Genomic DNA, 19,176 nt, shown 5'->3' on the forward strand with positions numbered 1-19,176 from the left:
TTCACGTGACCATAAATTTGCATATTTGTATTCATACACGTGGTTGTTTTAATTCAGTTTGTATTGATTTTAGTTGCCGAATTTACATTAAAAATGGTATTAAGGCATATATTGCAGCTTTGCATATTCTGCACGTTGTGTAGATAATTGTTTACCTGGAAAGCTTGGAACTATTTTTGGTTGTGTTGTCGTTGTTAGGATGGTCTTAAGAACTGACAAGATTTCTCAAACTGAGTATTCTTTTTGACACTGGTGGCAGCAGCCACCAAAAACTACTTACATGTGTGTTAGCAGTCCAGTCCATAACTAGAGCTATCACTAAAGGTGATGAATGTACCCCCCGCATGCACTGACACAGTAAATTGCAATTTGACGCACACAAGATTGCATAATTATGTGGACTGTATGTATATAGACTGTATGTATACAGTATAGGAACAAAAAACAAAGTCCCATAGCTATGCAGAATATTCATATAAAAGAACGTAACATGCACCATGCACAACTAGTGTTGGTACTGATCACTTGTGTGAAGTTTCATTAAATTGTGTGCAAGGGTTCGGAAGATTAGGCACGCACAAGATTGCATATGCAGACTGTATGTACATAGTATGTTAACAAAAAACAAAGTCCCATAACTCTGCAATTTTTGTTATTGAAAGAACCTAACATGCCCCATGCACATCTAATGTTGTTAATGATCACTTGTGTGAAGTTTCATTAAATTGTGTCAAGGGGATGAGGAGAGATGGTGCGCACAAGATTGTGTCTATGTATATAGTAAAGTAACAAAAAACAAAGTCCCGTAACTCTGCAAATTTTTTTTCTGAAAGAACATAACATGCCCCATGCAAAACTACTGTTGTCACTGATCACTTGTGTGAAGTTTCATTAAACTGTGTCAAGGGGATGAGGAGAGATGGTGCGCACAAGATTCTGTCTATGTATATAGTAAAATAACAAAAAACAAAGCCCTGTAACTCTGCAATTTTTTTTCTGAAAGAACCTTATATGCCCCATGCACAACTGCTGTTGTTACTGATCACTTGTGGGAAGTTTCATTAAATTGTGTCAAGGGGATGAGGAGAGATGGTGCGCACAAGATTGTGTCTATGTATATAGTATAGTAACAAAAAACAAAGTCCCGTAACTCTGCAATTTTTTTTTCTGAAAGAACCTAACATGCCCCATGCACAACTACTGATGTTACTGATCACTTGTGTGAAGTTTCATTAAACTGTGTCAAGGGGATGAGGAGAGATGGTGCGCACAAGATTCTGTCTATGTATATAGTAAAGTAACAAAAAACAAAGTCCCATAACTCTGCAATTTTTTTTCTGAAAGAACCTAACATGCCCCATGCACAACTGCTGTTGTCACTGATCACTTGTGGGAAGTTTCATTAGATTGTGTCAAGGGGATGAGGAGAGATAGTGCACACAAGATTGTGTCTATGTATATAGTATAGTAACAAAAAACAAAGTCCCGTAACTCTGCAATTTTTTTTCTGAAAGAACCTAACATGCCCCATGCACAACTACTGATGTTACTGATCACTTGTGTGAAGTTTCATTAAACTGTGTCAAGGGGATGAGGAGAGATGGTGCGCACAAGATTGTGTCTACGGACAGACAGACAGACAGACAGACGGACGGACAGACAGACAGACAACCTGAAACCAGTATACCTCCCCTTACAACTTTGTTGTCAGGGGATACAATTATTTCCACAGCAGATGAACAACGAAATTATATTCGGTTTACTTTACGGAATAAATAGCATTAGTCTTTTGATATAGACTATTGTCACCCGACGATATATACTCCTGGTATTTGGTCTGCATCAGAAAACTTCTATACATTAACAAATTATTCCAATAGTCTATATCAAAAGACTAATGCAAATCGCGAAAATGTTTATATCCGCTCTCATCCCTGCACAAATTTGTCAGATAAGCCCACTCTAGAAATATATCTGGATTTAATCCATTGACATACATGAATGCAGCTAATAATAAACGATCAAAATGTTTAACACCTATCTTCCAAAACAGTCTTCTTATAAGCTTTGGTCACTTTTTAGCATCTCCAATAACGTCTTGTATTATCATCCACTGTCTGTAAATTTTTCTTCTGTGATCGCGTGCTTCCATAGCTAACGGTCAATTGACCAGAAATTGAAACTTGCAATCAAAATCCAGGCATATTAACATCTCTGTGAACTATGTTAATGGGTTCATCGAAGTACATGGTTATCTTTTGATCTGAACGGAAAATTATGGGTAAACATTGTCTGCAGTATGCCTGACCGGTGCTATACTTTAGGTATTTGGTCCGCTGTAAGTCTAGTTTCATAAAAAAATGTTTCGATGAAAACATATCTTCTTTCTAAAAATTCCACCCTAAGCCAGAAACACCCAATTTTGCGGACCAAATAAGTTCGTCGTCGCTATATATACTCATGGTATTTGGTCCGCATTAAAAAACTTATATATTAATGAATTATTTTAAGAATGTCACCCCCAAAAGACTACCGAGCCCCATTTTCTGAAAATATGCTCCCCCAAAGAAAACCCTTTTCCCGGGGATACTTCCCCCTATAAGGCATTAGAATGAATCTATTGGAAAACAATTTCATCCCTCTATATATACTCCTGATATTTGGTCCGCATTAGAAAACTTCTATATTAACGAATTATTTTAAGAATGTCACCCCCAAAAGACTACCGAGCCCCATTTTCTGAAAATATGCTCCCCCAAAGAAAACCCTTTTCCCGGGGATACTTCTCCCTATAAGGCATTAGAATGAATCTATTGGAAAACAATTTCGTCTCTCTATATATACTCCTGGTACTTGGTCCGCGGACCAAATAAATTCTTCGTCGCTATATATACTCCTGGTATTTGGTCCGCATCTTAAAACTTCTATATTAACGAATTATTTTAAGAATGTCACCCCCAAAAGACTACCAAGCCCAATTTTCTGAAAATATGCTCCCCCAAAGAAAACCCTTTTCCCGGGAATACTTCCCCTTATAAGGCATTAGAATGAATCTATTGGAAAACAATTTTGTCTCTCTATATACTCCTGGTATTTGGTCCGCGGACCAAATAAATTCTTCCTCGCTTTATATACTCCTGGTATTTGGTCCGCATCTGAAAACTTCTATATTAACGAATTATTTTAAGAATGTCACCCACAAAAAACTACCAAGCCCCATTTTCTGAAAATATGCTCCCCCAAAGAAAACCCTTTTCCCGGGGATACTTCCCCTTATAAGGCATTAGAATGAATCTATTGGAAAACAATTTCGTCTCTCTATATATACACCTGGTATTTGGTCCATGGACCAAATAAATTCTTCGTCGCTATATATATATATACTCCTGGTATTTGGTCAGCATCTGAAAACTTCTATATTAACGAATTATTTTAAGAATGTCACCCCCAAAAGACTACCAAGCCCCATTTTCTGAAAATATGCCCCCAAAGAAAACCCTTTTCCCGGGGATACTTCCCCTTATAAGGCATTAGAATGAATCTATTGGAAAACATTTTCGTCTCTATATATATACTCCTGGTGTTTGGTCCGCACATGTATAATTTATTATGTGTATTCTATGCGACCTTACATGACCTCAACAGTGAATGGCCGATGGATACACTATAAATTTTTTTTAGAATGGCGGACGGATACACTATGATTTTTTTTTACAGAACTGAAGCTAAACATATCATTTAAATGTTGTGAAATTTATTTGGTCCGCGGACCAAATAACAGGATAATGCCTAAATTTATACGGGAAAACCGAAGGTTTTTCCGTCTATAGATAATGTATACGTGTATATGTCAAAGTAAACCTATATACTGTTCAACTTGGGAATATGTTCTATACCTTCACTGTTTCGTTGTTGTTGTTTTTACCCATAATTCCCGGAACCGCTGCCGTGCAGTTTGCGCAATAAATAATTTTCAGGACGACATTTGATAAAATAAAATTGCTTATGAACGATCCGGCGCCACATTATCAAAACAAATTATTCTATCGAGTTGAAAATTCGCGGTATTAATGGAAATCGGTGTTATTCGGGTTTCTTCATGTAGCGAGTTTATGAATGACTCAAGCGGCCCGCTTTTTGTTTCCAATATTGAATAATAAAGTAGGGTACATTACAGCAGTGTTTGAATAATAAAATCATCGTTAATTTATATTTTTAATGTAGAAAAGCCAATAATTTCAAAAATGTCAAAGTTAAACGAATTTAGACCCGCTGCCCTAACAAAAATCATTTATATACATTATTTTAACACCAAATGGCGTCACACTTCACCGTGGTACAGTGGTTAGCGTACATATTTTCCATGCGCGAGGTCCAAGTTCGAATCTCATCAGCTGCTTGAAATAATTTTTGTTTGCTTAGGCCCAAATTTTTTTTTTATTATTGATGTTTATCACAATTTTTGCAATTATTGGAACAGAAATCAATAATGTGTATAGTAATGTTTTGCCTGTAAATTTTGGTTAACTTTTCATTATTTGATCCAGAATGACTGTTGCAGCATTTTTGGGAAAGTTTCAATATAATGCTATGAGGAAAATTTTGTAAATGACAAAGTGGTCGAATTTATCAACGTACGTACAGTCCCCATTTTACATATCCCTTTCAGGCCCTAACTTCGTGTGAGTTTGCTTACTAAATACAAATTCGAATTATGTAAAGTTTTCAGCAAATGTTTAGCATTATTTTGATACCAACCATTGATAACAATTTGCAGAAATAAAAAAGTTACAGGTACAGGTCATTTTCTATCCGAGTTTATCATCAGTACCAGTATGGGTGCATTTTGGGACTAGATTATCTGTAACTCATGAACACTATTTTCCATTGTCTGTCTAGTCTTTGACACATTTAAAGAAATGATTAGATCTACTAGAAGGTCGCAGTTGAAGGTCACCTGTCCAGCGAACTTCCGGTCCTGTCTGGAGTTCCACAGGGGTCTGTCCTTGGGCCTTGCCTTTTCCTTGTATACATTAACGACCTGCCTGACTCAGTCAAATGTAAAACCCGTATGTTTGCAGATGACACCATCGTTTACCTCACTGTCAAATCAAATAATGATAGCATAGCCCTTCAAGAAGATCTCCATAAATTAGAAACATGGGAAAGAGTCTGGCAAATGGAATTTAACCCCGACAAATGTGAAGTCCTTAGAGTAAGTAGGAAGAGAAATCCCTTTATATATCCCTACAGGTTACACAATACAGAGTTAAAGTCCACCTCATCAGCTAAATACCTAGGAATAACTATCTCCAATGATTTGAACTGGTCACAACACATAGAAAACATAACTTCTAAGGCAACCTCTTCCCTTCGATTTATTCAGAGAAATGTCAAGACAGATAACATAAAGGTCAAAGAAGCTGCATACACCACCTATGTCTGCCCCCAGCTAGAATTCTGTTCAACTGTGTGGCATCCCTGGCAGAAAACCCTCACCCATAAACTTGAACGAGTCCAAAGGTCAGCAGCTAGGTATGTTATGAATGATTACAACTATACAAGCAGTGTAACTGAAATGTTGAAATCCTTAGAATGGAAAACTCTCCAGTACCGTAGGTTAAACTGTTCATTACTTTTGTTTTACAAAGTAAGGACCCAGACCGTTGCTATTGACCAAGGTTACTTGTCCCCCATTAGAAACCTGAACTACTTGATCCCTTATTCCAGCACTCAATACTTTGCTAACTCTTATTTCCCTAGAACCATCCGTCTCTGGAACTCCCTCCCCACATCAGTCAAAGCTAGCCCCAGCCTCAGTATCTTTACAGAGAGGCTGGCGGCGGTCACTATGTAATTCTTCCATTCTGTCCTATTTTAACTGTAGCATACTGTCCTTTTATCTTTTACTTTTAATACTGTAACATACTAAATTTCTTTAACAACTGTTTCTCTGACAGCGCTGACCAGTCATAATCGGAAATCGATTGTTGGTTGTAACGATGTAGATGTAGATGTACGTTCATTTAAACAAAACATTTTAAAACATTTTCCTTTGTTAATTTTTATAACAAGAGCAAAACCATCAGGCTTTCTGTCAAAACTGAAAATATCAGATAGAACAATTTATGCAGAAAAAAAGAAAGAATCCGTACGACTAGGTTTTCCCGTCAGATAGGCAGCGACTAATTTCATATAAGATTATCTATAAATTTACAGATAATCTTTAAATTGATTTAGTAGAATCTATCACTTTCTTAGACCTGTTATTGGTAGCTAGATACAGTAGTCCAAATAATTGTACTCGAGAGTTGAATATCATTATATTATTTTGACTTGTCGATATCCGCCTCCGAGTACAAACCAGAAAAGGTAAAGAATGTGGTAGCACTGTCCTCTTCTTTGCGTAAGTAACACCCAATGGAATCCGTTGGGCAGGAATTATGTTATGATAATGCAACGGATAAAAAAAAGAAATACATACATAGAAAGCCTGTAATTTTTCTTTTTCAATGATGTATATATTACCGAGATTTCTTGAGAAAAATTCAAACTATGGCAGTTAAAAAAATGCCAAGGTTTAACACGAGTGTACTACATATCGGAAAATGGCCGATCACCGGTAAACACATTACTACACGAAGCGTTTTCATTGGTCACGCCTCCGACGGCCATTACATGAAGACGATTGAAACGTTAGAGGTTTAAATTTTTTACAACAGAAATTCTTGATAAATATGTCCTGTTCTTATGTTTTTTATTTACTATTTATGATTTAAAACAACAGGTAAGCAGTTAGGGCTAAAGAAAAATCGTGAATACTGATAAATCGTAATTTCAATTGTCCACAGTTTCCACCACAGTTTTGATTGTTTCTGGTTGAGACCTCTTGGTAGACAACGTAAAATATCAAAATGTAAAATCGGTCTGCCCGAGGTCTCATTATTTAGACTACTAGATACAGGTACCCACTTACTGTAGCATAGTTTTCTGCATTTGCTTTGATATATCAACGGCAGATCTTTGTGACGTGTCCTTTAATTGCTTATTGTTTAAAATCCTCAAGTTCACTTCGTCTGTCATTTTGTTGGTTCTCTTTAATCTCCAATAACCCGTCGAATCAGGAAACGTATCAAAATCCGTCAAATTGGAATTGCGAAATCTTCGAAAACAATGTCAGCATGAATTTTTTTCAGAAAACATATCTAAATCAAACATTTATACTCTGCCAATAAACATGTTTTTAATATAGGTAGTCGCTAAAATAAATTTCACTTAAAATGTACAAACAGATTAATATGAATGTCAGAAATTACTGTACGTTGACACGACTTCCAAAGCTAGCAAGTTAGACATCTATTTTCCATATTGTACCGTACTTTGCCGTACATTTTGTAAGTGTTTAAAACGAAAGATCCTTACATGATATTTATATATACGTCCTTGCATAAATAATTGGAGACATTCTTGTTAAGTTCTTTCTCGCCTTCATACATACATGAACAGGATTGGTAATAAATCAACGCTTGCATAAATTTGTCATATGTTTTCGCGATGGTTGATCAGGAGGATTTTTTCGATGTAGGGTACGAAGGTCAGTGTATATAGTCCGTGTTAATGTGACAGAACCTTGCACATCATATTTTAACCAAACCAGTGTCTTAGACAAGCTCACTGTCACCGAGTGGCTGCTTTTTAATTTCTGACATTTGCATCCACCCTGCTTTACAATTTGACCTGTCATAATATAAAACAAATTGTATGTGTCAAATTTGTTCGACTAACCAGTGCCTCACAAAAATTATTGATTGTATGTTATAGTTTTCTTTTACAGAATGTCTGGTAAAACATTGATGGATTTAGTGTCATTGCGTAAAAACATGTAGCAGTGTGTATATAATTAGTCTATGATATTGATTGTCCGATTAGCTCAGTTGGTAGAGCATCTGACTTGCAAGCAGAATGTCGCAGGTTCGAGTCCTGTATCGGGCTGCACATTTTCCGCTCCTATTACATTGGTGCCATGAGTGTGGTGGCTAACCTTGGAATCCTAGAGCTAGGATGAAGCAGTGGCTGGGTTAGTCAAAAGAATCCGAGGAAAAAAAGGAGGGAGGAATGTAGCAGTGTATATATAATGTATATAATTAGTCTGTGATATCGATTGTACGATTAGCTCAGTTGGTAGAGCATCTGAGTTGCAAGCAGAAGGTCGCAGGTTCGAGTCCTGTATCGGGCTGCACATTTTCCGCTCCTATGTAACACATAAAAAGCCATTTTTACGCAAGTTTTAAACATCAGCAGGTACAATGCAAGTGTAAAAGATCAGATTGAAAATACATCATCCATCCATAGCGTAATTCAAGTTGCCTGATTTTTTTTTTATCCACACACTAAATTTAATGAGTAATCACCGCAATTTGGACTGTTGACCATTTGCAAAGGTGTCAAAACCAGTTATATTTACATATTAACAGTTAAACTTAAGCACTGCCTAATTCAGGCACTTTTGAGATTTTTGTTAGATATTATCTGTGAAAGCGAATAAAATTATTCATAAAACTAGACGTGATTGTATTCAGGCAATCAGCAGCAGGGCTGGGGTTATGTCTTTGACACTTCCTGTTTAATTGTCAACATATGTGCGAGTGCATAATTTGCTACACAATTATTTGGTCTCCTTTGCAAAAGAACAACTTGTTAACTGCTAATTATTTATAAATATCAAAACTGACCAGTGTGTACTCACAGTATAGTAAGATGAACAAACAGTCTTCATAAGTGAAAACAGTTGTTAGTGAAAACAAAAAAAAAATGACTGGTGCTAACTTTCAAATTGAAAGTAGTAATTTGATTAAATGTACAATAAAGTTATTTGTTTATTTTTCATTTCAGAGACATTTAACAAAAAAGTTCCAAAGCAGAAACTGCCTGAATGGCCGATGAAAGAAATTTTCGGAGCTACTACTATGAAAAAGTCGGATTCCGTGCAGTAGAAGAGAAAAAATCAATTGAATTACTCCTGAAAGACAAACCACTTGATGTTGAAAAGCTAAGGCAGTACTGTCTACGTTTTCCAGTGTCTGCTCGATATAGGGTCTATCTGTGGAAAATCATTCTAGGTATAGCCAAATTGATTTATGTTTTACAGACAAAATGGTCATGCAACTCTTGACATGAACTATATAGGTTTAAATTATTTTCTTTGGCTTGAAACAGGGACTGCCACGGCCAATTGGTTAAGTATGCTGACTTTGAATTACTCACCTATCACCGCTATGTCTTTGAAACCTTGCTTGGTGTTAGAATATCTTTCATATTAGGAAGATGTCCAGCTGCCATGCTGAAGGTCAGTGGTTCTACCAAGGTACCACCCTGTGCCGAAATAATGCTCGGAGGGGCACCTGCAGTCTTCCTCCACCACGAAAAGGTGGAGAGTCTCCATGTGTTCTAAAATTGTGTTGGTGTGACCTTGAACACATAAAAAATTTACTTGAAATGACTTTCATTGTTAACCCTTACCATGCTGGACACGATTGATTGTGCCTTTGCGACCAGTGTAAATCATGATCAGCCTGCACATCCCTGCACAACCATGCAGTCTGATTATGATCTGCACTGTTCGCTATTCAGCTAGTATCTTTTTGGTAAACAACCTTGTTAACAGTTAATGGTACTGTCCAAATTGGAAGATGGACAAGTTCATAATAGAAATTTAGCAGGGTAAGGGTTAAGAATATGCTTAAGCATTTCAGTGTACTATGATTATCATTACAGGTATTTTACCAGCCAATCAAGACTCACATGATTTTGTTTTGAAGAATAGAACAGAACAGTACAACCATCTACGTCATGCCCTTGATGTAATGAGAAAAGTGGACAACACAACACCGCATACTGTTATCTTCCTTAAAATGTTTCTAATTGAAGAAGGACTGCTTCCATTCAATGATAATGACTTGGTGAGATATTATTATCAGTATATGAATTTAGGTATATATTTCGAGCTATAGGCTTACAGGTGAGTGGTTGTGACGTTCCATGTTCAGTTCCTCCTTTATAATGTTAGTTTTAGATTCAAATGGCTTGTTTGAACAATCCGCACTGATTTATGTAGTGGCACAAAGTCATTAGAAAACAAAGAAATCTAATATGTAATATTTGCTAGTGGCTATTCTGCAGGTAAGCAAAATTGGGCCACCTGTTAGATATGTTGTGTTTGGGAATTTACTCCTATATTCCTGTCAAAATGTAAATAAAAATTCTTGTTTTCTGAAAGCACCAGCATCAGATACCAGATTGATTTCTCAACATGGAAATAACACACAGTAACAAAAAGCTTTTACTTGAGGTATATTTGTCCTGATGCATTTTATTTTCAGGAATTGCTTTCATAAGTTTTACATGCTCTTGTAAGTATTGTTTTCAATATTCTAAAGGATATTGAAATGTTAAATATGAAAAATATGTTTTTCAGCAATGTAAATCTAAATTCAGGAAGTAAAAAACATAAACACTGAAAATTATCATATGAGCCGCGCCATGGGAAAACCAACATAGTGGGTGTGCGACCAGCATGGATCCAGACCAGCCTGTGCATCCGCGCAGTCTGGTCAGGCTCCATGCTGTTCGCTTTTAAAGCCTACTGGAATTGGAGAAACTATTAGCGACCAGCATGGATCCTGACCAGACTGCGCGGATGCGCAGGCTGGTCTGGATCCATGCTGGTCGCAAACCCACTATGTTGGTTTTCCCATGGCACGGCTCATATGTAGGCCTTATTATAAGTTCACTAATGTCAGCAGGGTTTTACTGGACACAGGATCCTGCATCCATATTTGCATAAATTTCATTCTGTATGTGGAGATTCTTTCCACTTGGGTCTGCTTGAACGTAGCTTCTTTATCTTTCATAAATGTTTTTTACCACATCAAATTTTAGTAGTTTATTTATACCAATAAATGCGCTGCGCTTCAATTATTGACCAAATGTAATGCTCCTAAGTGATTAAACGCTGTCTTTGGAACACTCAGAAATTATCAAAAGTTATTGTTTTAAAGCTGGGTGTTTTTAGTAAGCTTTTTTAGCAATAAGATCAATCAGGATGATAAATTTCCGGATTCTGCAGCCTCTGAGTGCAAAACTTCATCCTCGTCAGACTAAAGGCCTGCATCAGAATGTGAGCATTGCTTTTGACCTATTTGACTCCAGAATTAGAAATCGTTATGGTATGAAAAAGATTGTATGTTCTTCGACATTTGCATTTCTGCTAAGAATTTTAGCAAGCCGTTCTCTGAAGGCTGCACAAATAACAGTGTGAGAAAACCACAGTTCAGTTTTGAGGTCAGCGATGTTTTTTTACTTTCAATGATGGAATGGTCCGTTATTTAGGTAATGTTTACAATCAGTATGATTCAGTAAGATACATTTGGGATAATAATTAATTCTAGCATCACAGTAATGTACTGCCTCAATAGTCGTGACAGTAAAGGTAAATATTAGCAATATTATGTTATTTTGTGAGTATGGGTTTGATATCAGTCATAGTCGCAAATACTTAATTTAGTAATTTATTCTGTGAATATTCACTTTTAACATAGCGTTGTGTAAACCCATATATTCTCACAAGAGATATAAATGAAATGAAATATTATGGAAGTTAGTCTGTTGTATATTGTAATATGAGCCACATCATAAGAAAACCAACATAGTGCATTTGCGACCAGCATGGATCCAGACCAGCCTGTGCATCCATGCAGTCTGGTCACAGTGGTCAGGATCCATGCTGTTTGCTTTCAAAGCCTATTTCAATTAGAGGAACCATTAGCGAACAGCATGGATCCTGACCTGACTGTGCAGATGCGCAGGCTGGTCTGGATCCATGCTGGTCGCAAATGCACTATGTTAGTTTTCTCACGGTGCGGCTCAATTATGTTTTATCAAATAAATTTAAAATATTTTATAGAATGCATAGTCAGTGTGGTATACATGTGCAAATAAAATACGTTATAACTGTATCTAAATCTTGATTAGAAAAGTTTCTACCATGGAGTCTGTCTCCAGGAATCCACTGACATTGCTGGCGTAACTACAGATACCGCTAATAAAGCATCATGAATATCATTTTGCATTAAAATGAAATTTGCTTGTACATGACAATAATAATGAAAAATATGATTACAAAATAACATTAAAATTATGAAATGAATATAGTTACCAGGGGCGCCAAATTCAGTTGTCCGTATAGCCCAGTTGTCCCAAAGCTTGTATGGACAAATGAAAATTGACCAGAATTTACTATGTAACTATCATACGGACAAGTAAAAAATATCAAATGACAAAAACGGACAAGCAAGTCAAAATCAGATTTCGCCTCCCCTGGTTACATGTCAAAATGTTTCACTGAAGAAAAAAGACTCGGAGTATTGAACCCAAGCTGCCTGTGTGACAGGCCATCATGCAACCACTACACAATTCAGAGCAGTCATAATAAGCAGTCTAAATAAGACAAAAATGCAAATCATGCTGATTTCCCTAATCTATAAATTCAAGTCTATAAATTCAACTTCCAAACGTCAAAATCAAACTACCAGTATACACATGAACAGTGTTGATGTTTGCAAAGGACATTATGATGATATGGTTGAAAAATTTACAAAATTGGTTTACATGATGGATTTGTGACCCTAAAATTTATGGTCGTACCCCCATTTCTTGGCATATACATCCACTGCATACATACATTTAGCTCCTTTTCCTATTTTGCAGCTTTCCAACCCAGAATATGAAGCATATGTACACATAGCAAAGGCAATATTAGGTATGGTAGAAAACCAGGTTGATGCGTACTGGATTACAAATAGATTCTACAGAACGTTCAGGAAAAATTACAAGGAGTGTATTCCAATACTGGTTAGTACAGGATTAATAAAGAGATGGCGATTTCCCACTTGTACACCCAGCCACTTTAAAAACACTATACTTTGTGACATTCTGGCCAATTCTATTTTGAATTTTTTTAAGCAATACTTTTGATAACAAAAAAGCATAAACCTGTTATAAAGTATAATTTCTTATGTTTTATTTTGAAATCAGTCGTGCATGAAAATAGAGTAAATAATTTAACGCTTATTTCATAATTTGTAGTCGGCGATAAATTTGATGGTATGTTATGAAAATTCAGAACATGGTAATTTAAAGCACATTCAGATGTACAGGTTCATGAAACACTTGTGCATCTTATTTTTCCATTAAAACATGTCATTTACATGTACATGTAGGTAGCAGATCAGTTTATTTATTGAATTTTTTTAGCTCACGTTTACTCTTAAATGTCAAGAGTTACAAATACATGTCCCTATACATTTATTTAGGGCTCAGCGTCATGGTTTATTACAGTGTATTGAAGATATGTCAATGAGTATTGATACAGAATCTTTTGATATAGATACTGTCAAATATAGGAAATGAAGCCAAAATAGCAAATATAAATGAAAGCAGATTCTTTTAAAAATTCAAGCTAAAATGAATATAACTTAAGACTAAATTACAGACTTAAAACTTAAATAATTGAGCTGCACCATGAGAAAACCAACATAGTGCATTTGCGACCAGCATGGATCCAGACCAGCCTGCACATCCGCGCAGTCTGGTCTGGATCCATGCTGTTTGCTAACAGTTTCTCTAATTGCAATAGGCTTTGAAGCGAACAGCATGGATCATGACCAGATTGTGCGGATGCGCAGGCTGGTCTGGATCCATGCTGGTCGCAAAGCACTATGTTGGTTTTCTCATGATGCAGCTCAAATATAGACTAAGGCTCGACAAATCCATGCATTCGCTTGTAAAGTAGAAATTGTCTAAGGTAAAGTGAAACTTGCTGTAGTACTCTTCCATCAGAACAAATGAGATTTTTTACTAAAAATATATTAAATCCAATTAAAACCGATCCGTGCAGAAGTGAGATATCTAAAGGATCTGTTGTTGTTTGCAACTCTAAAATCCTTCCCGCTACATGAACTTTTAGCTAGACACTCTATAGCCAAGAACAAGATTCTGGTATCTACCATTTTTAATAAACTTTGAAATGGATGCTTCTGTAAAAATCAAGTAGCAGGACAAGTTCAAATTGTAGATGAGTGAAAATTCTAGGCACTCGTCCAGCAGCACAAGTTACTTTCAAAGAATTTGTTGAGCCCTGTGGACTTGGGTTAATATTGAGTGATTGTATTAAATTGGATTAAGAGGCTGTTACTTACATTTTGTCTGATGTAAACACTTTATTGACAAGAAGTTCTATGACTTGTAGGTAGAGAAGGTGAAAGCATCGCTGAAGAAGGAAGATGGAAACCAGAAATTGATAGCTCACTTTGACAAGCATGATATGTGGAAAGCATTACCTCTTAAAGAATGGTTAAATTGTGGATTTGCTTCTATTTTACCTGAGTCATCTTTTGAAAGGTGCTTTAAAATATTGAAAATCAATACAATGTACTGCTTCTATTTTACCGGAGTCATCTTTTGAAAGGTACTTTAAAATATTGAAAATCAATACAGTGTACAGGTAGTTGCATTTCCTTACTACAATGTAATCAAATGCTTGTTGCTCGATCTAAAGGTTTGTTTGACTATATATACCTTAATTTATTATTATTATTAATATTATACCAGATTTATATAGCGCCCTTTTCATGATAAACATGTTCAAAGGTGCTTTACATATAGCAAACGCAGCCCTGGGTGTGAAATTCATCTTCTGCTAATACAGACACAGAGCGATCTTACCAGAGGGACAGAGTGAGATAATGTCCAAAGCACAGATAGAAATCCTTTGTAGATACAGGCCTGTCCGGTTGACTTAGCCTAGCTCTTTGCAAATAGACAGTCTGGTTCTTTAACATGCCCAGTGTATAGCACCGATACACGCAAAGCTGTCTTTCCTGGGAAGAATCAGTACAGGCCTCTTAGTTAGGTGGGAGACACTCAAGAGTATTTCCAGTGCCTGGACTGGATTTATCACATTTACTTGAACTGAAGACAATAATTTGATAGAAATTTTTTCTTAAGCAGCATTTGCCTCCCATTGTTAGAATTTATTCATATTAAATTAGATGTATGTAACCTATCACAGTGTCATGAAGTATTGTTTTAATCGATGCTTTGTTTTGCTTTTGTGGGTTTTATGTCGCACCAACACAATTTAAGTCATATGTCAACTTTCCAGCTTTGATGGTGGAGAAAGACCAGAGGTGCCCCTCTGTTTGTTATTTCACAATTTTCATCCTTAATGGGCATCTGGGTAGTACCACTGACCTTCCATAAGCCTTGAGGGCTTGAACACGTAGAGGTAAGAGGCAAGTGTTTTATAGTGAACAACCATAACCACTTTACCACATATGGATCCCAAAAACATGGGTTCTCACTTAAAAAGCAAATTATTCTAAATTTTCTATGTTTACAGGATTGGAGATATACTGCTTGGTGGTTCGGTAATGATTTTGATCTATATTGCCGTGGCATTGTTTGTTACTCTAAGACGACCTCTGCTCAGTATGAAATCACAAGAAGAAATGCTTAAATATCTGGCACAGGTAATTAATTACATGTACATTCAATATGTATGTCATGCATTTAGAAATTGTACACAGTAAAGGTAAATGTAAATTTTATTTACCAGTGCTTTGTGAAACATTTAACATAAGCTCTGTAGAGCAAAAAGCAACCCTATTTGAAGAGCAGTGAAAACAATAATACCTTACCCCCAGCAATTTGTTGGTACCCATTTACAGGTGGGTCAACTGAGGCAATGATGATAAAGTGCCTTTACCAAGGACACACCACAATTGGACTAGACAGGAATCGAACCCAAGGGCATCTTAGATCAAGAAGGCAGTTGTAACTGAACAAGAGGCACCCAGTTCTTTACTTTTGGGAGTATGAATGTTCATCAGTTCAAAAACCACTCAATTTCAAAATAATTTTACAGTCATGTTCCTTGAGTGGCCCTCTACCAAATCTGTTCAAAATTTCTTGATGTGTTTAAAACATAACTGCCAGGAGGTAGTAGGGGTAGTTTTCGCTATATGGCTGTATAGAAAACTTTATGAAAGTCTTCTTCACTACAGACTTTTTAGCTCACCTGAGCACAAGTGCTGCCAGCAGGCTAAAGGTTAAAAACATCTACTAAACTGCCTCTACCCAATTCCTTCAAGCCATATTGATGGCTGGGGGAGGGGGATGTCTATTTTTCTCTATGTAGGTAAATAGAAAATTTTACACAATTTCTCCTCTAAAAATTTCTCTATGTAAGTAAATAGAAAATTTTACACAATTCCTCCTCTAAAACTGCTAGCCTAATTTTAAAACTATTTCTTACAAATGTTCCTTGCTTTACCTTCTTCCAAAACCATTCAGATTATTCAGTTACATCCAAAACTATTGCTACAAGGGGGTGGGGAAGATTTCTATGCCCCCACTTTTGGGGGGTGGGGGGGCATATAGATTTTCCCTTGTCCGTCCATCCATCCTTCCAAGAATGTTGTGCCGTGCCTAGCTCCATAAGTATTTGACGTAGAGTCACAAAACTTTACAGGAATGTTGGTCAGCATGTGTAGTTGTGCACCTGGGATTTCGCGTCTGGATTCATTCAGTCGTGTAGGAGTTATGGCCCCTGACTTTGTAAAAATTAGTCATTTTAGTGTTGTGTCGCGCCTAGCTCTGAAAGTATTTGATGTAGAGTCACAAAAGTTTACAAGAATGTTGGTCAGCATGTGCAGTTGTGCACCTGGGGTTTCGCGTCCGGATTCATTCAGTTGTGTAGGAGTTATGACCCCTGACTTAGTTAAAAATTGGTCATTTTAATGTTGTGTCGTGCGTAGCTCCAAAAGTATTTGACCCAGAGTCACCAAAGTTTACAGGAATGTTGGTCAGCATGTGTAGTTGTGCACCTGGGGTTTCGCGTCCAGATTCATTCAGTCATGTAGGAGTTATGGCCCCTGACTTTGTAAAAATTGGTCATTTTAGTGTTGTGTCGCGCCTAGCTCTGAAAGTATTTGATGTAGAGTCACAAAACTCTACAGGAATGTTGGTCAGCATGTGCAGTTGTGCACCTGGGGTTTTGCGCTCGAATTCATTCAGTATTGTAGGAGTTATGGCCCCTGTCCTTTGTCATGTAGTGGGGGCATCTGTGTCCCATGGACACATTTCTAGTTTCTTATATGGTTATAGAATCTTCTTGTCACAGACTGTTAGCTTTATTTCAGAATAAGTAGAATAAATGTGCCATAGGTGATGCTTGACCAAATTCCTACAGATCATTCAGCTTTTTTTAAAGCCAGGGGTAGGGCAGGCGTATTAAGTAAACTTTGAGTTTATAAGAATCTTTCATAGGTTGAAGATGTGGATGGAAATATCTGACTCAATGGTACCTGTTTATGCTGTCACGAGGCTCTGCCGAGTTACCGTGAAACAATTACCTGAGAGCCAGAGATGTCATCCGCATTTTCAATTAGTGAAAGGTTTTTTTCTTGCATACCCTGTTTTTCAGTTAATAAAAGAAATAAAGAAAAACAAATGCTTTTCTTTTGAGCACTATTTTATTATAGTAGTGTATGTATTTATGCATTCATTTGTGAGTGACAGAGTCATCTTAATGAGTTTGTCGCATTGGCAAAAACAGCAGAAATCATCTGTGCTGATTTTTTCTGATAGATGAAATTTAAGTGATATTTAATTTCCAGATACCAGAGGACAGTGGAGATGTTCTAGTTAGTAAAGCAATAGACATGTGGGAAAAACACGGACATCATCTTACAAAATCTGACTCTCCGGGACCTGGAAATAAATCACCAACAATATTACACAGTTTTACCTTATGATAATGTAGAACTTTATGCTGTTTGATAACACAGTTTTGCCATGTTTCAGGCAGGTTCATCATGTGATAACACAGATTTATTATGTGATAAGGCAGTTTCACCATGTTATAAGATAGCTGTGCAATATGCTGATATAGATGTCATGTAACAAGACAGGTTCAGCATGTGATAAGAGTGTTACGATGTGATAGTGCAGGTTTGTCATATGCTTGGGCACTTGTATTCTACCCTTTACCATGCAGACACACAGTTTTGCTATGTATATGATGGCACAATTAACCTGTGTAGTTGATTAGTTTTGCAGCTCTGTAAGATCGTTTTATCATGTGATCAAACGTATTTCATGTGGAAAGTCAATTTCACCATGTTTTATAATTTCACCCTGAGTTATCCAAGTTTATCATGTGTGGAGGGACTTCTAGCGAATTGAAACACATGTCTACTACATTTGCACTAAGTATAATGTGATAAGAAACTTCAACCATGTTGAACCATATTTCTAGCATGTTATCATGTAGTTTTACCTTGTGGTAAGTCAGCTGTACTAAGTGATGAGAACTTTTCAGTCATTGAGTTGTAGATTGCAAGTCAGTGTATGACTTCTGGGATTCCACAAAAATATTTCTAGACAAACAGGAAGGATATTTGGAGCATGTTTCAAGAAACAGGGTCTACATGAAAACACATTTGTGCATCTTGAGAGAGATGTGATGCAGGAGGGAGCTGCTACTGGAATGAAGATAAAGTTGTTGAATCGAAACTTAAAACATTGTTAGCAGATCCTAAATAGTCTCCAAATTGTAGTCTCCAAAATCTAATTCAAATATTAAGAAGCAGATTTCAGTCTAGTCAAGATCTTTTGGAGAAGATGAAAATACTTAAGTTAGTGTATTGATAACAAAGGAAAAATAAATAATATAAAAACACAGGTTTTGTCTCTTCTATTAAGTTTTGAAATAATGAAAAAAAAATCTTACAGATGTTGCACTGTACCATGTTCTACATGTAATTACACAGACAACTGGTATCAGTTTTAGAAAAAAACAGTGATTTTTTATTAGCTGGACTATATGGCGTATATGGTGAGCTATCCTACTTAAACTGGCTTTGGCACTGGCATTTTTTTTTGCATTTCACTGACCTGGAACCTTCAAACTTCATAGTGTGGTAGGGCTGCTGCAGTAGACAACCCCTATTGGTTTTGGGGTCACTCCATCAAAGGTCAAGGTCACGGGGGCCTGAACATTGAAAACCATTTCTGATCAGACCCAGAATGTTGAAACTTCGTAGGATGATTGTTCAT

At 36.6% G+C, this 19,176-nt stretch overlaps 2 protein-coding genes across 3 annotated transcripts in view; one reads left to right on the forward strand and one right to left on the reverse strand.

Annotated features, from left to right (window-relative positions):
- Positions 1-7,172, reverse strand: part of LOC123537321 (uncharacterized) — a 47,238-nt gene extending 40,066 nt beyond the window's left edge. Inside the window, exon 1 of the mRNA XM_045320997.2 lies at positions 6,977-7,172. Coding sequence (XP_045176932.2) covers positions 6,977-7,083 — 107 coding nt within the window. The 5' untranslated portion in view covers positions 7,084-7,172. The remainder of the gene's footprint in view (positions 1-6,976) is intronic.
- Positions 7,173-7,309: 137 nt separating this feature from the next.
- LOC123537319 (TBC1 domain family member 7-like) lies at positions 7,310-18,801 on the forward strand. Of its 2 annotated transcripts, none has more exons than XM_045320996.2 (7): positions 7,310-7,394; positions 8,893-9,119; positions 9,775-9,959; positions 12,766-12,909; positions 14,306-14,457; positions 15,458-15,587; positions 17,736-18,801. In XM_045320996.2, the coding sequence occupies exons 2-7, from the start codon at positions 8,933-8,935 to the stop codon at positions 17,871-17,873; spliced, it is 936 nt and encodes a 311-aa protein (XP_045176931.1). In that variant the 5' UTR covers positions 7,310-7,394; positions 8,893-8,932; the 3' UTR covers positions 17,874-18,801. The 2 variants fall into 2 exon arrangements, with proteins under 2 accessions (XP_045176931.1, XP_053384030.1); XM_053528055.1 differs by lacking the exon at positions 7,310-7,394 and adding an exon at positions 7,576-7,594.
- The last annotated feature ends 375 nt before the right edge of the window (positions 18,802-19,176 follow it).

Source organism: Mercenaria mercenaria, chromosome 17 (genome assembly GCF_021730395.1).
Source record: "Mercenaria mercenaria strain notata chromosome 17, MADL_Memer_1, whole genome shotgun sequence".
Lineage (NCBI taxonomy): Eukaryota > Metazoa > Mollusca > Bivalvia > Venerida > Veneridae > Mercenaria > Mercenaria mercenaria.